Genomic DNA, 21,312 nt, shown 5'->3' on the forward strand with positions numbered 1-21,312 from the left:
TAATCTCCCAAGTATTCATAAGAATACCTGCCAGTTGCCCTGCTGACCTGAACTGCCAGTCCTTTGGGGTTTCATGTGGTGACTGGTTATCATTTCTTGCAGCTGTGTCTTGGGCCTACCATCCATGAGTATTAGGAATGTCTCATATGTTCTTTTTGCTCCTGAACTGACAGCCTTCTGGGATGAACGATGTGAAACTGGATGGCGTCTTTTGCATAAGGAAAGGGCAAATGACACACATCATGTGTAGCTGTAAAGAAAGGATGGAGGCCCAGCCGATACCGTGACTTCCTGAGCCTCCGTCCAAGCTGTGGATACGTGGTGGCATTACGAAACCACCTTCAGCTCTGGTGCTGGGGGCTGGTGGGTGGTTCATGATACTATGTCCTGAGTTCTCTGAAAACAGTGATCTACATACTTGGATCATCATGGCTGGTAAAGGCAGACCACAGGGATGCTTTGCTGATGGTGGTTTTATTGTGAGTGGTCCACTTAGAACTACAATAGGATGCTTACAGATGAAAGTGGTGACATTCAGGGAGTGTTCCAAAGTGGGTAGGCTCTTAAGTCGACATACTATCTGACAGATTTTTCATTCACCATATTTTACAGTTTAAATGTTCAACTTTATTTTATTTATTTTTATTTTTTTGCATTTATCTTCAGATACAGCGGGAGGGAGAGAGGGAGCAAGAGATAGAGAAACATCAATGTGAGAGAGACACATTGACTGGTTGCTACCCACACAACCCCAACTGGACTGGAGACAAACTGCAACCGAGGTGCGCACTGTTAGCGGGAACTGAACCCGGGGCTCTCTGGTCTGCGGGCCAACGCTCTTAACTGCTGAGCCAAACCAGCCAGGGCTTAACTTCATTTTATTTATTTAAAAAAATTTTTTTTTTCTTTATTGATTTTGCAGAGAGAGAAAGTGAGAGGGAGGAGAGAGAGAGAGAAACATCAATGAAAGAGAACATTGGTTGGCCGCCTCCTACATGCCCCACACTGGGGATCGGGCCCACAACCTGGGCATGTGTCCTGAACGGGAATCTAACTGGCGGCTTCTTGGTGCCTGGGTCGATGTGCAACCACTGAGCCACATTGGCCGGACTCAACTTTATTTTAAAAAGAAAAGCATCACAAACTTTTGGTGCTGGGTCTGATTTCATACAGGTATTTTCACATCAACCTGAGCTTAGAAGTGTTGTGTTGTCTTCTCTGCACCTTTGCCTTGGCTGTGGTTTGATGCTGGGATACATTTTCCCTGTCTGGCCCTGTAGCAACCTGTCTGAGGGAAGAGTGGCCCTGAGTGACTTCTTTGAGCGGAGCAAACTGTCCAGAGGAAAGTCCGCGAGGCTTCTTTAGGTCTGTGTTAACCTAACACCTGTGGGTTGGAAGGTGATTTTTCTTCCTCCAATTACTATTGAACCATGAGCGTTTATTTCATTTCAACAGTGGTTGTTTCTAACCAAATTCTTAGAAGTGTTTGGACATCTCCCAGAGGGAGTGACTGTGCTGAGGGCGCCTTAGCTGCTGGCGGTGGATTTGCGGTCTGAGTTCCCATTGGTATGTTGCCACCCGAGTGAAAGTTCAGCCTTGACCCTTGTATCGTTGCTTCTCTTAGGGATGCATGATCTTTCACAGGTTGTACGAGAAAATAAAATACTTACTTCAGTAAAACATAGAGGAGCACAGCTTAGTGATTTGTAGCAGATTTAAAGGAGGAATAACAGAAAAATCAAAGAAGAAAGAGTGGAGGAATATGTATCTACAAATCAGTTAGGCTGATTTTTGCATTGAAAGTTGCCAGAAGTCAGTTGTAACCCTCTTCCCCTCTAACATTGACCGTTGCCTCCTTTTCTTCGCTTTCCTATTTTTCACCCTTCCTCTTCCCCTCTCTTCTTTCCTTCTTCTGGCTGCTGGCTTCCTTCCCTCCACTGAAGAAGGAAGGAACCAGTCCAAAGAGATCCCTCCCTTCCAGGGCTCTTGGAGCTGGCTCAGTTCTGTTCTGTTGTAAACCCGGTGTCTGGCCCTGACATGTGGCGTGTGAGTGGTCTGGCATCTGTGGTGTAAAGGTGTGTGCTGACGGCCGAGGAGGTAGGAAGAGGCAAGTGCACCAGAAAATAATAGGAACGTGTGATGGAGTGGTCTGGGGTTCAGGGAGGATGAAGGTCTCTCTTACAGTGGAAGTTTTATCTGAACCCCACAATCACCCGTCCTCTGCCGGTGGGGTAAAGGTCGCCCTATAAAAACCCCCAGCATTTCATGTATTTATATACCTTTCATCTTTAGCAACAGCTGTGACTATTCATTTTTCTAAAATTGTTCTACCACCTAAGGCTTTGTGGACTTGAATGGGAACACTTCTCCGTAGACTGTTATGCACCCATATCGAGCTCCGGGTAAAGGAGAGGCCTCCCCTCTCCAGGCTCTGCAGTCCTTGGTCCGTGTTGTTGCCCCCCGAGGGGCGCCTCTCGGCAGGGTCTTGCACAGCTGCCGTGGCCACTTGCACAACCGTTGGATGATTGGTAATTAGGAAATAGCTACGTGTCAGCTCAGCCCCTAAACCCATTGACTAGGGAGCACAAGGAAGGGATGCTGTACTTTTCTGCCAGCATGGTATTTTCCCCTAATATAATAGAGAACATTGGGATTAAATAAAAACGGATGGAATTGGCCCCTTAGGGATTAAAAAAAAAAAATCCTTGGTGGGCCCTGGCCAGTTTTGCTCAGTGGTTAGAGTGTCGGCCTGCGGTCCAGAGAGACCCGGGTTCGGTTCCCGCTGAGGGCACATACCTCAGTTGCAGTTTGTTCCTGGCCCTGGTTGGGTCGTGCGGGTGGCAGCCACTCTGTGTGTCCCTCTCACATTGATGTTTCTCTCTCTCTCTCTCTCCCTCCCACTCTGTCTGAACAAAAAATGGAAAAATGTCCTCAGGTGAGGATAAAAAAAAAAATCCTTGGTGGAACTTAACTAGCAGTAGCTATACCATGGTGGGTTGGAATGCTTATTTCTTCTGTGGGTAAATGGTTCTCTGTAATAGGTTTTTTGATTGTCATATATATTTTTTTAATTTGATATGCCGAACTGGATGGTGACTATAATAGTGATCATTTTGCCAGTGGCGGTAAATACTGTCAAGATCAAAATATATTTGGAAGTAGCTTTCTGTGAAAACAATGTGATGAATCCAGTGATAAAGGATAAATTTTCTGGTGGTTACACCAAAACCTGCTTTTCTTAAAATAATGGTTTTGATCAATTTTATTCCTGTTAGAGAGGTGCCACGCTGATCATGCTGCCTGCGGCATTTTGGAGAAATCCCTTTGAAGCTGTAATTACCGAGGCTTTGTGTGTTCTCTGGGTGTCTGTTCACTTTGACTCAGAATCCCGTAGTTACAAGAATTGTGCAGTTACCGGTTTGCTCTTCTTGGCAGTCATCACTGGGTTAGTGTGAATCCTAGGGGGATATTTATCTCTTCATTACAAAACACCAGTTGCTGATGGAATTATTTTTTGTTTAACAGAACATCTGATCAAGTTCATGACCATGGGGGATATGAAGACCCCAGACTTTGATGACCTCCTGGCAGCATTTGACATCCCAGATATGGTCGACCCGAAGGCAGCGATTGAGTCTGGACACGACGACCAGGAAAGCCACATCAAGCAGAACGCTCACGGCGAGGACGACTCCCACACGCCGTCCTCTTCCGACGTTGGCGTCAGTGTCATTGTTAAGAACGTTCGCAACATCGATTCCTCGGAGGGCGCGGAGAAAGACAGCCACAACCCCACGGGCAACGGCTTGCACAACGGGTTTCTCACGGCGTCCTCTCTGGACAGTTACAGTAAGGACGGGTCCAAGTCCTTGAAAGGAGATGTGCCTACCTCAGAGGTGACTTTAAAGGACTCAGCGTTCAGCCAGTTTAGCCCGATCTCAAGTGCTGAAGAATTTGATGATGATGAGAAGATAGAGGTGGATGACCCCCCCGATAAGGAGGACGTGCGTTCAAGTTTTAGATCGAATGTGTTGACAGGGTCAGTTCCCCAACAGGACTATGACAAACTGAAGGCTCTTGCGGGGGAAAACATAAGCAAAACTGGAATCTCTACTTCGGGCGGTGTAGATAAAAACAAAGTTGTCAAGAGAGAAACAGAAACAAATTCTATAAATCTGAGTGTTTATGAACCTTTTAAAGTCAGGAAAGTGGAGGATAAATTGAAGGAAAACTCTGACAAGGTGCTTGAAAGTAGGGCCCAGGATGGGAAGCTGAGCTCCGAGAAGAACGACACTGCCCTTGGCGGTGTAGCTCCGTCAAGGTCAAAGCCATCTTCCAAGCTTTCTTCCTGCATAGCTGCCATCGCAGCTCTCAGTGCTAAAAAGGCCGCTTCAGACTCCTGTAAAGAACCAGCGACCAATTCACGGGAACCCTCTCCATTACCAAAAGAAGTCAATGATAGTCCTAGAGCCATTGAAAAGTCTCCCGAGTCCCAGAGTCTCATCGATGGGACGAAGAAGGTGTCCCTGAAGCAGCCCGATAGCCCCAGGAGCATTTCGAGTGAAAACAGTAGCAAGGGATCACCATCGTCCCCTGCGGGATCGACACCAGCAATTCCCAAAGTCCGCATCAAAACCATTAAGACGTCGTCTGGGGAAATAAAGAGAACAGTGACAAGGGTATTGCCAGAAGTTGATCTTGACTCTGGGAAGAAGCCTTCCGAGCAGACGGGGCCCGTGATGGCTTCTGTGACGTCGCTTCTGTCATCTCCAACGTCTGCTGCCGTCCTGTCCTCTCCCCCCAGAGCGCCTCTGCAGTCTGCCGTTGTCACCAACGCAGTTGCCCCTGCAGAGCTGACCCCCAAACAGGTCACTATCAAGCCTGTGGCAACTGCCTTCCTCCCAGTGTCCGCCGTGAAGACGGCGGGATCTCAAGTCATTAACCTGAAGCTCGCTAACAACACGACGGTCAAAGCCACGGTCATTTCTGCTGCCTCTGTCCAGAGCGCCAGCAGTGCCATCATTAAAGCTGCCAACGCCATCCAGCAGCAAACCGTTGTGGTGCCGGCATCCAGCCTGGCCAATGCCAAACTCGTGCCAAAGACTGTGCACCTCGCCAACCTTAACCTTCTGCCTCAGGGCGCCCAGGCCACCTCTGAGCTCCGCCAAGTGCTAACCAAACCTCAGCAGCAAATAAAGCAGGCAATAATCAATGCAGCAGCCTCGCAACCACCCAAAAAGGTGTCTCGAGTCCAGGTGGTGTCCTCCTTGCAGAGCTCGGTGGTGGAAGCTTTCAACAAGGTGCTGAGCAGTGTCAACCCCGTGCCAGTTTACATCCCCAACCTCAGCCCCCCTGCTAATGCAGGCATCACGTTGCCGACCCGCGGGTACAAGTGCTTGGAGTGTGGCGACTCCTTCGCTCTTGAAAAGAGCCTGACTCAGCACTACGATAGACGCAGTGTGCGCATCGAGGTGACATGCAACCACTGTACAAAGAACCTCGTTTTCTACAACAAGTGCAGCCTCCTCTCCCATGCCCGTGGGCATAAGGAGAAGGGGGTTGTCATGCAGTGCTCCCATTTGATTTTAAAGCCCGTCCCAGCAGATCAAATGATTGTTTCTCCATCAAGCAATACTTCTGCTTCCTCTTCCACTCTGCCGAGCTCTGTGGGGGCTGGCACACACACTGTAACCAAAATCCAGTCTGGCATAACTGGGACCGTCATATCAGCTCCTTCAAGCACACCCATCATTCCAGCTATGCCTCTAGACGAAGACCCGTCCAAGCTCTGCAGGCATAGTCTGAAATGTTTGGAGTGCAACGAAGTGTTCCAGGACGAGACGTCGCTGGCTACGCACTTCCAGCAGGCTGCAGATACGAGTGGACAAGTAGAGTATCATTTACATTTTGGTGTTTCGGTGATGAATCTGTAGACATGAGTGCTCTATACAATGCCCTTGATTTTAGGGGTGGGAGCTCAGTTAAATGGAAGGGTGTGTGTGGATGTATGTGGATGCATGCACATGAGAGAGGAAGCATTGTTTTATAGACCAGAACAACGTTGAAATATGAATCTGACTTTAAAAAGTTTTTGGAGAAGCTGATTCTTCTAGACACATAGAAACTCTGTGTACCAGTTGAGTTATAGCATCTAAGAATTAGGGTAAATAACGGAGTTCTTAATTGTTGGACTATTGGAATATAGGTAGGGAGTCTGCGATCTAGCTAATTATAGTATCATCCTATAGAATTAAGGGTTCAAGTCAGGCTGCATCACCAATGTTCCTTAATTATTAGTGACAGTATTGGTATTTAAGAAATTCCTATTGTTGTTTACAATTATTGCCTTTTATAGTTAAGAATACCTAATTGATACCCATTTTATGGTTTGCCTGCTTGGTCCTGAAGTACATTCAGTAATATTCTTTACTGCAGTGAATTCAAGCTACAAGTGGAAAACCCACCTCCATTAAATAGGATACCTTTGCATTTGTTTGCAGCTTTTTCGTTGCTTTGTTTCAGTGAAGGTTGTAGGTTGATGTTGGTGAAATACATTTTAAAGTGGGCATCAGTCAGCTTATTATCCCTATCATTGCTTCTCTCCTCGAGGCCAATTTTTGGCTAATAGATAAAGGTGTTTTACAAATACATGATACCTCTCATTTGGAAAGTAGCTGGACATGTTGAATTAAACATATCTGAGCTTAGGGAGACATATCTGGTTTGGATTTATTGGAAGAGGGCACAAGTTTGGGCTAATATACTCTGACTCAGACTGCTGTTTATCAAGACTCAACAGTAAACTGATTTTTCTTTTCTATGCCTTTGATATATCTGTGCTGGTTTCCCAGGGGCAACCACAAAGTAAAGTTCTTTGCAGAATTTTGAATTTGGGGAACAGAAGATTAAGTATACCTCAATAGTTTTTTCTCTTGGGTTTAGTGGAAATGGAAGCGGTAAAGAGTTTTGAGAACATTTTTGAGCATCGGATGTTAAAGGTTTCATTGGCTCTGACAGTAGAACAGAGTCACATGGCCAACAAGTTCAAGAAGGCAGTGATTGGTGTTGCTGTTCTAGTGTGTTCTCGTGACAGTGCTCGGGTTTGGGTGGGTCACTCTTATCTTGTCCCCATTTCATCTAAAGGGTAGTATTTCTTTCCATCTTAAAAGGAAGCAGGACAAAAACAACCAAACTCATGTCTTTAGTTCTGTTTGTCTGTTGCCTTTGCCCCACCCTGGAGTCTCTGCCACAGTCCAGGAGGTTGGTGGGGTCCGTATGGCTGTTGTTGGAGTAGCCTCAAAGGTAGCAAAAGCTGGGGCGGTCCTCACCCATCCATGTCCCCTGGTGCAGCATCAGGTTACGGTGGCAGTGGGAGGTGGGGCTGACGACAGGAAGAACAGAAGAAGAGAGAAAACTCTTCATCTCATCTTCTCCAGTTCAACATTCACTTGACCACTGGCCAGTTCACAACTTATGAACTTAAATTTAGTTGGGAAACTGATCCACCTATATACGCAGTTTCTTCTCTGAGAATAGCACTTGAAACACCTGTGATTTCTTTAAAAATTTAGAGGTTGAACTCATGGCACCTCAAGTACCAGTCTTTCCTGAACTCCTTCTTCCCTCTGCTGTTGTGTATTTCAAACTTCGGTTTCTCCTTTGACCTTCTCCTTGGTAGCTCATGGTGACCTGAGGAAGAGTAGAGTGCCTCACACTCGTAACAACCCTCTATGGTTTACACCCCGGCCGTCCTTCCTAGAGGTGACTGCAGTGCAGTTCAAGTGCTGTGCCCGCAGCTGCCCATTTTCTGTCCAGCTTCCCTGAAGTGTCCCCGAGGCAGGGTTCCCTAGGACGGCACAGTGGTCTTCGTTTGAGAGTCACCCACATGGATTCCTGAACCTGCCCTGCTGTGCCTCTGGATTCTGAAGGTTCAAGTGTGTGACCTCAGGGCCCTTGCATGACTAACAGGTCCACCACCCCTCGCTCATGGCCTTTCAGCTTTTGACTTGACCTGGCCCAGAGAAAGGTGTGCTACTTGATCGGGGGCAGGGATATCCCTCTCTCCCTCTTGCCCAACATCTGTTTAGAATTACCCTGATGATTTTAAAATCTTACCTGATAGCCTAGCTGGTGTGGCTCAGTGGTTGAGTGTCGACCCATTCATCAAGAGGTTGCCAGTTCAATTCCCAGTCAGGGCACATGCCCAGGTTGTAGGCCCAATCCCCAGTTGGGGGCATGCAGGAGGCGGCCAGTTGATGTTCTCTCTCATCTATGTTTCTCTCTGTCTCTCCCTCTCCCTTCCTCTCTCTCTAAAAATCAATAAAGAAAAAAAATTAAATATTACCTGTGCTGGTGCTCTGGGTCTTCCTTCTCAAGTCATTCAGTGTTTAAAATGAAACCTTTTAGCCCTGGCCGGTTTGGCTCAGCAGTTGGAGCGTCGGCCTGCGGACCAGAGAGTCCTGGGTTTGGTACCCGCTAGGGGCACATACCAAAATAAATAAATAAATAAATAAAGTAAAATGAAACCTTTTATTTTGAGATAATTTTAGATTCATGTAGGAAATAATACAGAGAGATCCTATATTCCTTTTATCCACTTTCCCCCAGGGGTAATATAGAATAATGCAAAATATAGAATAATATAACCAGGATGTTGACACTGACGTAGTCAATTTAGAGTAGTTCCATGACCAGAAGGTTCTCTTGTCTTTCTAGACCAATTCTGCCCCTTAAGCCATGGCAACCACTAATCTGTTGTCCATGTCTAATTTTGTCACTTCAGGAATTCTGTATAAATGGAACCATGCCTTCTATAATCTTTTGAGATTGACTTTTTCACTTGGCATCATTCCCTGGAGATTCATTCAGATTGTTGCATGTATCAATAGTTAGTTTATTTCTATTGCTGAGTAGTATTTTATTGTATGGTTGTACCACAGGGTGTTTAACCATTCAGTCATTGAAGGACAGATGGCTGCATTGTTTCCAGTTTAGAGCTATTATGAACAAAGTTGCTGTAAACATTTGTGTACAGGGTTTTGTGTGAACGTAAGTTTTCATTTCACTGGGATAAATCTTCAGGTGGCAATGGCTGATCGTATGGTAGGTGCATGCTTATATTTTTAGAAAATTTTTGCAGAGTGGCTGTACCATTTTATATTCCACAAGCAGTGTATGAGCAGTCTGGTTTCTCTACATCTATGTCAGTGTTTGGTGGTGGTGGTGTTTTTTATTTTTGTCATCTCGATAGTTGGGTAGTAATAAGAGCTCATTGTGGTTTTCGTTCACAGTTCCCCAATAGCTAATTATTTTGAACATCTTTTCATGTGTTTATTTGGCATCTGTATGTCGTTTTGGTGACATATCTCTTTGTCTGTTGCCCTTTTCTGATTAGATATTTTCCCTCATTGTTGAGTTTTTAAAATTCTTGATATGTTATAGATACTAGTCTTTTGTAGGATATGTGGTTCAGGTCTTTTCTCCCAATCTGTGGCTTGTTGTTTTTTGTTTTTTTAAACAAGGTCTTTGGTAGATCATGTTTTTCCTTTTGATGAAGTCGAATTTATCAGTTTTTTCTTTTATAGCTTGTGCTTTTGTTCAAATCTAAGAACTCTTTGTTCTAGGTCCTGACATTTTTCTCCTGCTTTTTTCTAAAGATGTTGTAGTTTTATGCTTCACATTTAAGCCTGTGACTCATTTGGAGTTGATTTTTGTATAAGTTGTGAGATTTAGGTTTAGGTTTAGGTTTATTATTGATTCAGTTTTGCCCATGCATGTCCTCTTCCTCCAATACCATTTGTCCAAAAGGCTGTGTTCCATTGAATTGCTTTTGTATCTTTGTCAGATATCAGTTGGACATGTTTAGGTGTGACCTTTTCTGGATTCTCTATTCTGTACCATTGATTTATGTGTCCATCTCTTCACCAGTATCACTGTCTTGATTATAACTGTAAAATGTTTTGAAATCCAGTAGACTGATTCCTCTTTTTTTCTAAAAAAAATTTATTCTTTTTCTCAAAATTTTTAATTATTCTAGTTTTTTTTTCTTTCTATATAAATTTTAGAATAGTCTTGTCAATGTATGTATAAAATTCTGTTAGGATTTTGGTAGGAATTAAATTAAACCTGTATATCAGTTTGGAGAGAATTGATATCTTTACTTAACATTGAGTCTTTAGTTCATGCACACAGAATGTTTCTTCAGTCACTTAGATCTTTGATTTCTTTTATTTATTTTGTAGTTTTCATCATGTAAGTCCTCTACATGTCCTCCCTCCCTCCTTCCTTCCCTAGCAATTATAAACGATACTATATTTTTTAGTGTTCGTATGTTTATTGCCGATGATTAGAAATACAAATAATTTTTGTATATTTATCATGTACCCCATGACTTTTGAGCTCATTGATTGGATTTAGAGTGTTTTGGGGGTTAGGTTACATTAATATTTTTCAGACACTGAACCGGCCTTACCTCCCTGGAACGAATCACACTTGGTCAGTCTGTATAATTCTTATTTTATATTGTGAATTATATTTGCTAGTTTTTATTAGTTTTATATCTATATTCATATAGGCTTCATTTTTTTTTTTGTACTGTCTTTGTTTGATTTTGGACAGGTTAATATTAGCTTTATGTAATACATTGAAAAGTGGTCCCTTGTCTATTTTTTTTAAGAGACTGTATAATTTGGTTAGTTTCTCTTTAAATATTTGGTAGAATTCTCCGGTAAAGCCCCCTGGTCCTGGAGATTCCTTTTGGGGGGTTTTTAAAACACACCCACTGGGCTGGTAGAGGGACTCGTTATCACTTGATAGGGATGAAAGTTCTACTTCCCTGTTGGCCTTCTGCCACCATCTGGGCAGGGGTCTGGGGATACATTGTTACCACCTCAGGAGGGCCGGGGTCTGGGCTCTCCTTGGACTTGGTGCGGTGGGTATGGGGCCGTCATTGTCGAAAGGTTTTCTCTTGCTAGCTGCCCCTTTTCTGGTCCTTTGGCAAGATGGAAGTAGCAGGCTTTTGCTGAAGATTTTTGTTCTCTACACATTGGCGTTGCTGAGTGGCCAGTTTCTTCAGCTCCAAATCTGGGTTATATGAGTTAAAAAGAAGCCCAGAAAACTCATTACCGTGTCGCTCCTTGGTTCCTGAGGTCTCTAGCCAGCTTGCCCGTCTCCCAGCCTTTCAGAGGCTTTTTGTGTTTGCTTTCCATATAATGCCCAGGAGTTTCCGTTGTGCTGCGTGGAAGGAATAAAGGGAGTTCTAGTTCTTTTCCCTGGAAGTGGAAGCCCCACTCTTTTGTTTAAATGTCTGAAAGTAGCTGCTGTTTTCAAGGAGAGATTCTGTAATTACACCGTTGGGCTCTGCCCAAGGCTTCAGCCTGTGATGCTCAGTTGTTTTTGGAACGAGGTGTCCTGGGAGGCATTCCACTGGACTCTCCAGACATCTCTCTGCTCTGAGTCTCAGGCTCTCCCCCTGCCCAGTGCACACCCCCTTTTTCTTAGCCTGATCTGTAAAAGGACTGAACTCAAACTCTTCTTCCCCAACTCTTCTTCCCCCTTTGGTCCAGCATCTGGAGACCTCAGCCCTTCCCTGGAGGACAGCCCTTTCTTGTTTGGTGCAGTTGCGGTCTTCCTTCTCTTTGTATCTTTCACTTTCTACTCATTTATATTTGGGCTCCTTTTCTGAGTTTTGCAAGGGTGTGTGTTTGAACCCAGCAAAAGATCTCTTCTCCTGGTAGCGCCAGCTTGGCAGTCCGGGCCAGGTCTCCTTCACCGTCCCCCGTGCCTGCGTGGTTAGCCTGTGAGACGGCCTAACGTGTGTAATGGGATAGAGGAAGACTCTGGTGGCATTTGCTGAATTCCGCCTTGCCATCAGCTTCTCTCCCCTTACAGATGTTCTGTGAAAGCAGTGATCACCTTAGCAAGTCACGCCACTTTAACAGTACCCAGCCCTGTGCACAGCAAGCCCTCTGGTGCAGGTCTCTCTCTGCTGAGAGCCGGGTCGGAATATACGGGTTAGCTGAAGCTCGAATCCCAGTCGTGGAATTCTGTCACCCTCTGACACTGATGGCACAGTACTCGGTGTATGCGTAGGTCTGGGTGAGATTGCCCTGCCTGCATCTGCTTACCCCCGGGGAGCAGGCCACTGAGGGGAGAGGGCAGATGGCAGGACAGCGTAGGGGGATCACTTCCCTTCCCGGCTGCACCGGACCAAGCAGTGCACTAAAAATGGAACACACAGCACTGGACTTTGAACACCAGTAGCTGTGCCCCGGTTGGGGGTCTGCATCCCGACCTCTTTAATCAATAACTCTGCTCTTGGACACACTGAGAAGAGGAGAGGGTGGAGGGGCGAGAGAAGCGTTCCTCCCCTTCATGAAGTATTTAAGAGCTGACAACTTTAGTTTTAATAATTGATATTTAAATGTATTAGAATGTCTTTGCTTCACCTCTCTGTGAAACCATGACTAAATTTAGTCAAGCACAGACTGGAAGTACACACTGTGACCTCTAAGAAATTGGCAAAATCAGTTTTCTTCTAGTAGAGTTTCCATCAGCCAGAGAACAGATGTTACAAGTCGTTTGGTCGGACCTTTTGATTTCCAATCAAAGACACAGATGCCCAGTGAGTGGCCCATTTGAGACTCAAGGCAAGATTTCTGTATCACCGGTCATTATTCCTTCCCCTTGGTCATGCCGATCACCGGCGATATAGACACCCAGCATTGTACAGCCACGGGACTGTAGGAATCGTTCAAGAATTGACTCCTGGGTTCCGGCCAGATCAGACTCAAGCGTGCAGATGAAGGACTTACCAGTGCTGGTCCACTTTTCAGGAACTTTCTGGGCATCGTTAGCACGACATCCTTAGTACATCAGATTATCTTGAGCAGCCAGCCGCTCGAGTTTCCAGGCCTACACTGCTCAGGAAGCTGCTGGAAACCAGGGTGCCCACCTCAGTTCCCTCACCCGCCCGAAATATCGTTATTAGCTGAAGACTCATGACTTGTAGTTTTGGCCCTGCTCTCGGAAATGCTTCGTTTTCATTGTGGTCAGACTAGGTCTGTCCCAGTTTATATTTCAGTGTTTATCAACTTTTAATTTACCTCGATTCTCCAATGATTATCATCCAAATAGATTAGATGAGTCGACCATTTGTTTTCTGAAAATTTGCTCATTTAACCGACAACTCTTATTAGGGATTTTTATTGTAGCAGGATGATTTGAGGGGAAAACCACCACAACCAACTAGCATTGGGAGCAAAGGTGTGTAGAATCGTGTCTGCTGTAATTCTTGCCTATTTCCATCGACGTGAGGTCTGAACTGAAATGCTCTCTCTGCTCTCACTGAAACTGTAGGAAAGTCAGCAGAAAACAAATGGGTACACTTCATCATTACTATTTTTGGTAATTACACCGCAGACAGAAGACTACAAAACCACTGTTAATGAGGCAGAATCAGCTTCCTTCACATCTGGGCTGGTGGAAGGAAGCTGGCTGTGCTTTGACCTCTAGGTTCCACGTTTCGGGCCGTCTCCGGCCTTCGGTCCTTGGGACTGACGCATGGATATAAGCTGCACTGACTCCAGTTCTGTGTTCCCTCCCCACGCTGCCTTCCTTCCTAAAGTGGCAGCCGCGACTTCAGTCCAGGGTGGCAGAGGGCGCAGTACGAGGAGTTTTCCAGTGTGATTGGGATTGCTTTTTAGCTGTTTCCCTGTCGCTTTCTCGTGTTTTCTGACTTTTAAAAAGTAATGTCTTTCTTGAAAAAGTAGCAGTTCTCTGAGCAAAGGAGTCTGCCCCAGAGTAGAAATTACCGTTTATTACTTAAATAGTGAAAACACTTATCCTTTTGTAGATGATGGGAATAAAATGTCAGCAGACACTTGAAAACTTTTAAGTATTTTTACTTTTTCTATTCAAACAGCAGGTACTGCCACATTAAATTGCTTTATCCTCTTGTAAATAGCCTCAACTTGTAGAGAGTTAGAGTTTTAAGATGTTTTATAGTTTCTTTGAGTTAGAAAATGAGGAAGGAAAGTCATGTTCTCTTAGACCACAGAAACCCTGGCCTGCTCCTCTGCTCAGATATGTCCCCCAGGTCCAGAGAAGGGGGTCAAGGCCATGAGTGCAGAGGATCCCAGAGGAGCTAATGGGACTCACGCCTGTGCATCACCACCCTCTCAGGAGCAGGGATAACGGCGTTATTTACACAGGTACAGCGGCTATCATTCGAGGACGTACAGTTAGGTCAATTGTACTCATGTGAGTTTAAGACTATTGATGTCACACCACGCATCGAGGAGAAATGTCTGCAGCCCACACAGCATGCTTTTTCTCAGAATGGAATGGAGGCGAGGAGAGGCAGCAGGTAAACAGAGAAAGGGGGGGAAATACAGTGTGTGTGCATGGATGTATATGCATCTGTATGTATAAACCAAACCTAAGGTTTTGATGCAGCACGATTCCCACCGACTGAAGGCTCTCATTTCGGTCCTGGCGAAATATGAAAGCATCTTGGTTTGGGGCTGAAGTCTATACTGGCTCCCACTTGCCCCTGGTACTTGTGCATCTAAAGTGGGGGAAGAGCCCTGGCCAGTTTGGCTCAGCGGTTGGAGCGTCGGCCTGTGGACAAGAGAGTCCTAGGTTCGGTTACTGCTAGGGGCACGTACCCCCCAAAGATAAAAATAATAAAAAATAAAATAAAGTAGGGGAGGAGCCTTGGTCATTGGACATGGAGGGGGCACATTCTTGCAGCTAGTCAGTGGCTGGGGTGGTGCTGGGGGTAATAGCTGCCATCAGTTCTCACAGAGCCCCATGGGGGCTAGGGCACCACCCTGCCACACAGCCCGGCACGAGGGCAATGCTCCCCTCTCCAAGAACTGGTATGACAGAGGTTGCTGTTAAAATGTTGGTGGTTAGGTGACCCTGTTACTCTCAAACATTTATTGTCTGCAGTGACAGGTTTCTGTCATAAAGGACATTTAATAACTTACAAACCTGTTTTGAATGGATTAATTTTGATACTTTACTGTTAACCTGCTAGAAACAAAGCCTCTTCACCCCCAACACATTCATAGCTATTTATGTAGTTACATGTGTATTATAAACATATAAATGTCCAGTAGGGAAGAGTATTTAAGTAATTCGTTGTGAATTTTATGTGTATTGTGAAGGATATACATATCTTGATGAGAGATAATGTGAAAAGGTTTTCAGCTTTTATGGAACACATACTTTGTCTCCTTTGTAGATTTTTTCTTTTTGTTGCTGGTTTTTCCTTATTATAAAAATAGTATATAACCACGTTGCTTTTGATAAAAGAGAAGCTGTGGAGGGAGGGGGATTCCCTATAATCCTAACAGTGGTCATCATTGGTATTCAGGGGTATTTGCTAATAGTTTTCTCCTGTGTAATTTTGTTTGTTCATTCCTTGTACCCCCGACACCCCCACCACGAGTACTCTGTCACAGGCCTCGGAAGTGGTCAGTCCAGTTCAGTTTCTGGTTCTTACACTTACTAACTCTGAGCTGTGGTAGTTCCTTAGCTTCTCCAAACATCTATTCTTCATCTGTAAAATGGACATAATATTATTTACTTCTTAGATTATTATGAGAATTAAATGAGATGTTGTATTTAAATGTATTTATTTAAAGTACAGAGTTCACCACTTGGCTTACGGTGGAACGGGGTCAGTCTCTATCTGCCTATCTAAATGAAATATGTTTTGACTTTAGTATATAATATATTGATTTTATTCCTAAGTAAGTGCAAGACGTTCTAAGATGCCTGTGGAAATTCAGACATTATAATTCACTGCCTGGGTTTAATGATTGTGGTGATAGTAGAAAACTTTAGTTCAGAGAGACAAATGATTACCTGTGATAAGGTAGATGTCAGCAGGATCTTACAATTAACGAATCTGTTGATTGGTGTTCTTTGTTGTGGCTTGTTTTAACCTTTGGAATATTGTTATTAGAAAAGGACTGCTATTTTTTAATGATGCTAACTTCGTCAAAGCTGCCTGTAATGTTCTTATTCTGTGATTATAATAAACATTTTGTGGGATAAAATTTGTATTTTAGTTCTTTCAGGAGAAAAACAAGAAAGAATTTCCAAGTGAGTTTCTGATTTTTCTTAGTCTGAGTCGCTCGGAAGTTTAAACCTTAATTTTGGGACTTGATTAAAAAGCTAAGGGAATGACAAATCTTTTAAAAATGCCATAATCCTATTGTCAGTATAAAAGATCATTTTAAATCTTAGCTAGAGTCAGTATTTTGAGGCATTAAAAAAAGCAGACTTGAATGCAAATGGTACATTTTAGAAGATAGTAGACACTTGATGATCCAAATAGTATTCAAACCTTTGGTCTTGTGCAGTGTTAGATTTATTTTTGGAATGGGAGTAGTATGCCCTCAGTTTATGTTTATTCTCAGTTTTAAAAATATGCCGAGTTTAGTGCTTATATCTGTGGGATACAGAATAGCATGTTTAAGTTTTTCCTGGTTGCTTAATGATGTAGGGCCTTTTCCAAAGAGGAATTCAGTCTTTATTTTATATGTGATTAGATTTTAATCTCTATATAAGTTTTGATTTAATATTTAAATTTATGTATCTGAATTTGACTTCATTGGTTTTCATTACAAATCATGTACCATTCAGTTCATCAATTTAAAGATTAATTCACATGCAAACAAGGCTAATAATTGCTGTGGTCATTCTTCTGCACTCCTGTCTTTCAGATTTCAAACAAATGAAATGACTTAACAAAAATAGAAACTGGACTAGACTCTGATGCATTTTTATTATTCTGAAGAACGTTTTTAAGTTGTGGGAACTGTGACTACTGTCCAGATAGATGCCCATAAACTTGGGCATCTTGATGTTGATTTTCTGACATAATTTGCAAGAGTACACCCTGATACTCTTTACATTTCACAAAATGCAAAGATAGCAGAATTGAGACTCTGCCTACAGCTGGCATTCTCTGCATACTTTGGGATGAGCCTGACTCCTTAGTACATGTTTCTATTTTACAGGGTAAGGAATTTTCCATTGAACGTGTAACTTTCAATCCTGCTTTTCCCTTGGGCTTAGAGTGAATTGCCGTCGCGTTCGAAATGACCATTGTGTAGTGATGTTCAGGTTTAACCAAGCTTCTTTGCGCATCAGAAAGTGCTCCGCAGGACCAACCCTGTCTCCCCCTCTGGTTTATCTAGAAGACTTGCACTGTCTGCCAGATGCTGCTCCCCAACCCGTGCAGCTATGCGTCCCACCAGAGAATCCATCAGCACAAATCGCCCTACACCTGCCCCGAGTGCGGGGCCGTCTGCAGGTCGGTGCACTTCCAGACCCACGTCACCAAGAACTGTCTGCACTACACTCGGAGAGTTGGTTTTCGGTCAGTATATCGCTCACTTCACGTGCAAGTAAAGCTCGGTTCACTTACAGCCGCACCGCATCGCGAGTGGTCTGTGCGTATGGTGTTCAGGGTCACACAGTGATACCTCGATTAACAGATCCGCTGGGAACCGAGCTCGTTTGTGGCAGAGTTGATTTGTGTGAGTCCTTTCGTGTGGTCTCGGCCCTCTGGCCCACACATACCCGAGGTAGATCAGTGGAGCCCCTCCTTCCAGGCAGAAGTGCGCATGTGGCAAGGTGTGGCTTTGATGGGCTGTCTGAGCCTTTTCTTTCTGCATCCTTTCCAGCCCACTTCCGTTGTCTTCCTCTGCATTTTAACCCCTGCGGGAAAGCCGTGCACGTCTCTGCCTCTTAGTCCTTCCTGTCCTCTGAGTCGGAAAGGGTGCGATGGTTCTCTCCTTTTATTTTGTCTGATAAAGGATTGGGTGTATGTTCTTCCCTAACGGAGCTCTTTATTCAAGAGCCTTCCACCCAGGTGACCTTCCTCGACTCCCTCTTTTGCATCACCTCTGTCCAGGCTGCTCCCTCTTGTCACACATCTCGATCTGTCCCCTTTCACTAGCCCTCGAGATGCTCAGATGTCTGTCACAACATCTGACACATCTAATATTAGTTTAGCTAATATCAATTGATGATGTACTTGATCTTAACCTCTCCACTTGGTGACTTTCTGAAATGATTCCTGTGCCTTTTCTACTCTGATGCAGTGCAGGCACACCAAGGAAACCTGTCATCGATACACAGTGTCTTTGTTAATAGAGGTATTATTGTACTGTGTGTTTATCTTAAACATGTGTGTTTACCTAGTATCTTTAGACTGTTAATGTACAGTGATTTTTTTTTTAGGTGCAATATAGTTATGTCGTGTAGAAATGAAGTCCAGTATGATTTGACAGTTTTATTTCAGTTCAGTGGAGGTTATGGCATCACCAATTCCTAAGAGACACTCGTTTCATGTTTTAATCTTATGCCTCCAGTCCTGTGATGCACGATGTTTAATGGATTGGGATCTACCCTAGTAGAAAACCTTGAGTTTGGAAGTTAAGAAACCAGAGATTTTGGTACCAGTTCTGCTGCTAACTGTATGGTAATTTATGTGTTCTCCTTGTGCCCTGGTTCCCTGTCTATAAAACTGGTGCGATACGCCTCCACCTCCACTGGGATGTCAGAGAGTGAACGGGTCAGAACGCATGCTAAGTGCGTGGGGGAAAGTTAACGTTGAAGGTGTCCTTGCTTCCAGAGTCTGTACACAGGGATACCGTGCTTCTACCCCATTTAGGAACTCTCATTACTGGATTCTTTGTTTAATAATGGTGGAAGGCAGTCCTGCAGCATTTACTGGGTGCTTTTTTAACAGATGCCAAACTTCCTTCAGATGCTTAGTTTATTTTTCTAATATAATGAAAGTAAACTTAGTTTGGCACGAATACAGGAAGACAGCTATAACTTGAGCTGTTCCTGGTATCTTTCCTGAATGAAAACAGTTTCCGCAAGTCCCTTGCATTTCTTTTTTTTTTTTCTTTTTTGCCACATTCACAGAGTTGCTTCAGTTTGGGGCCTTGAATTTTACCTAAAACTTTTGTGTTTAGTATAGATTTCCCCCCTGTACATGAGGCTTATAATAGCTATAAAAATACTGGGTGTTTGTATGTACTGAAGTTTAGCTTGTGTTCACCTCGTTAGATGATGAGAGATAATCTGACCTTAGTTTTGTGCCTGCTGTTTTAAGTCATGGTCCAGTCTGATATCTGACTGGAGCTCAGCAGCCCCTTGGCCTCGTATGTTGTTCCCTCCTCTCTGGCTCTCTGGTTTTGTTTTGTTTAGGCAGAGGAGTCTCTCTAACACGGCTCCCACGTCTTCCTTTGTCTCTGGATTCAGTGTGCCTCGTTTTCTCTCTTCTTGATCATACTGCCTCTCCCACATAATGAGGAGGCTCACTTCTACCTTCTGGTTGATTTGGTAGAAGTCAGGCATTTCTCTGAACTTTCCTGCTTTTCTCGATCGTTTGGATCTGAATCTAGAAAGGGAAATTTTATAGGATTCTACACCATAAACATTTTTTTAAATTAAAAATTAAGTGGAAACTTGATTGATACCCAGAACACAAAGGATGTCGGGTACGTTAAATATCAACAGACTGATTTTTTAGTAGCAGTAAGGCACTGTGTGACTCCTTCAGGTTCTGACTTCGCTTTGTTTGACTTTCATTCTCTGTTGGCCTCGTCTTGCCCTTAAACTTTTTCCGTGTGAGGCAGATGTTTTTCAACATTCTCTCTTCTTCATTCTTTTTATATTCTGTCTTTCCTTACATTAAAGAGGGTTTTTGTTTGTTTTGTTTTGTTTTGGTTCCATGATGCTCCTTCATCAGCTGTAGGTTCTTTAATATCCTGTTTATTTCTTTGGGGTTAACTCTTTCGCACCAGGAAAGTCCAGAGAATGAGCTCTTTGCTCCTTTAGGCCCTTCCTTGGTCTTCTGCCCTTTGAACACCATCCTTTGACAGGACCTTCATGGGAAGAGTCTTCTGTTTATGATTCATAGGGTAGAGGATGCTCCTGTCGCGTTGGGAACCCTCTGTTATCGTGTTATGCCATCTTTCTCTTTCATAGGAATCACAGGCTTCTAGGGTTGGGAAGGTTTAAAAAAAAAGATCTCATTTTACAAATGAGAAACCGGCCCAGAGAGGATCAATAATAACCTGTTCAAGACAATACAAGTTTAGGTTAACCCATAATAGTTTCAGTATGCTTGGGTGGCTTTATTGCCCAAAATGAAAATCAATAGGCCTGGAAGAGCTTTCCTTAAGTATGCTCCTGTTATTTAGTGTTCTTAATGTCAGTGCTGCTGAACATGATGCTTTAAGTCATTTAAAAAGCTAATGCATTCATAACGGTTTTTATAAAATGCTTGCAAAGCCTAACATGGCACGCTTTATAGAACACGTCATCCAGAGCATGCCCCTCCCCTGACGCTTTGGGAGTATCTCCAGGAATTCCAGTGGGGGAGGGGTAGCTGAGAATAGAAGTACCTCAGATTAATATGGAAGTCACTGAACACTGCCTCCCTGAAGGCAGGCCCCGCTGCAGTCTTCATTCCTCAACTCAGCTTTCCATTCATATAGGCAGATGTCAGCATAGGACCACTACGTCATCACATGGTCACACACACTCTAAGTGTTTCTCAGAGTCCTTGAGGGTTCAAGATGAGATTGGAGCCCTGGCTGGTTTGATTCAGTGGTTAGAGCGTCAGCCCGCAGACCAATGGGTCATGGGTTTGATTCCGGTCAAGGGCACGTACCTTGGTTGGGGTTTGTCCCTTGCCCTGTTCAGATTGTGCGGGAGACAGCTGGTCCATGTGTCTCTCACATTGATGCCCCCTCCGCCCCACTCTATCTGATGATAAAATGGAAAAATATCTTCAGGTGAGGATTAAAAAAAAAGGTGAAGTTGGGGAGAACTGTACTTTTACATTTTAAAGTTTGTGTCTGTAAGACTAGATTCAAATGAGGAAAGAGCTAGTCAAATGACTAGAAATGCAAGAAGAGGTTAGCTAGAGGGGTGATTTATTTGGAGATGTTGATTTTGCAGAAGTCCATCATTCATGTCATTTCTTAGGCAAGTCGGGGTAGACTTAAATTTATTTATTATTATTTTTTTATTTAATATTTTTTTCTTTATTGATTTTAGAGAAAGAAGAAGGGAGAAGGAGAGAGAGTTAGAAACATCGATGAGAGAGAACATTGATTGGCTGCCTCCTGCAGCCGCCCCCCCCCTGGGGATAGATCCCAAAACCTGGGCATGTGCCCTGACCGGGAATCAAACCAGGGATCTCTTGGTGCATGTGTCGACACTCAACCACTGAGCCACACCGGCTGGGCTTAACTTTATTTTTTTAGGGGA

At 43.9% G+C, this 21,312-nt stretch overlaps 1 protein-coding gene across 3 annotated transcripts in view; it reads left to right on the plus strand.

Moving 5' to 3' along the window:
- Positions 1-21,312, plus strand: part of ZNF532 (zinc finger protein 532) — a 93,650-nt gene that overhangs the window by 40,246 nt on the left and 32,092 nt on the right. For 2 of the 3 annotated variants that reach the window (XM_036245469.1, XM_036245470.1), the window contains exons 4-5: positions 3,526-5,888; positions 17,214-17,395. In XM_036245469.1, the coding sequence (XP_036101362.1) occupies positions 3,543-5,888; positions 17,214-17,395 (2,528 nt within the window). In that variant the 5' untranslated portion in view covers positions 3,526-3,542. The remainder of the gene's footprint in view (positions 1-3,525; positions 5,889-17,213; positions 17,396-21,312) is intronic. The other variant, XM_036245472.1, reaches the window with a different exon arrangement.

The sequence above is a fragment of the Molossus molossus genome, unplaced genomic scaffold, assembly GCF_014108415.1.
Source record: "Molossus molossus isolate mMolMol1 unplaced genomic scaffold, mMolMol1.p scaffold_m16_p_6, whole genome shotgun sequence".
NCBI classification, from domain to species: domain Eukaryota; kingdom Metazoa; phylum Chordata; class Mammalia; order Chiroptera; family Molossidae; genus Molossus; species Molossus molossus.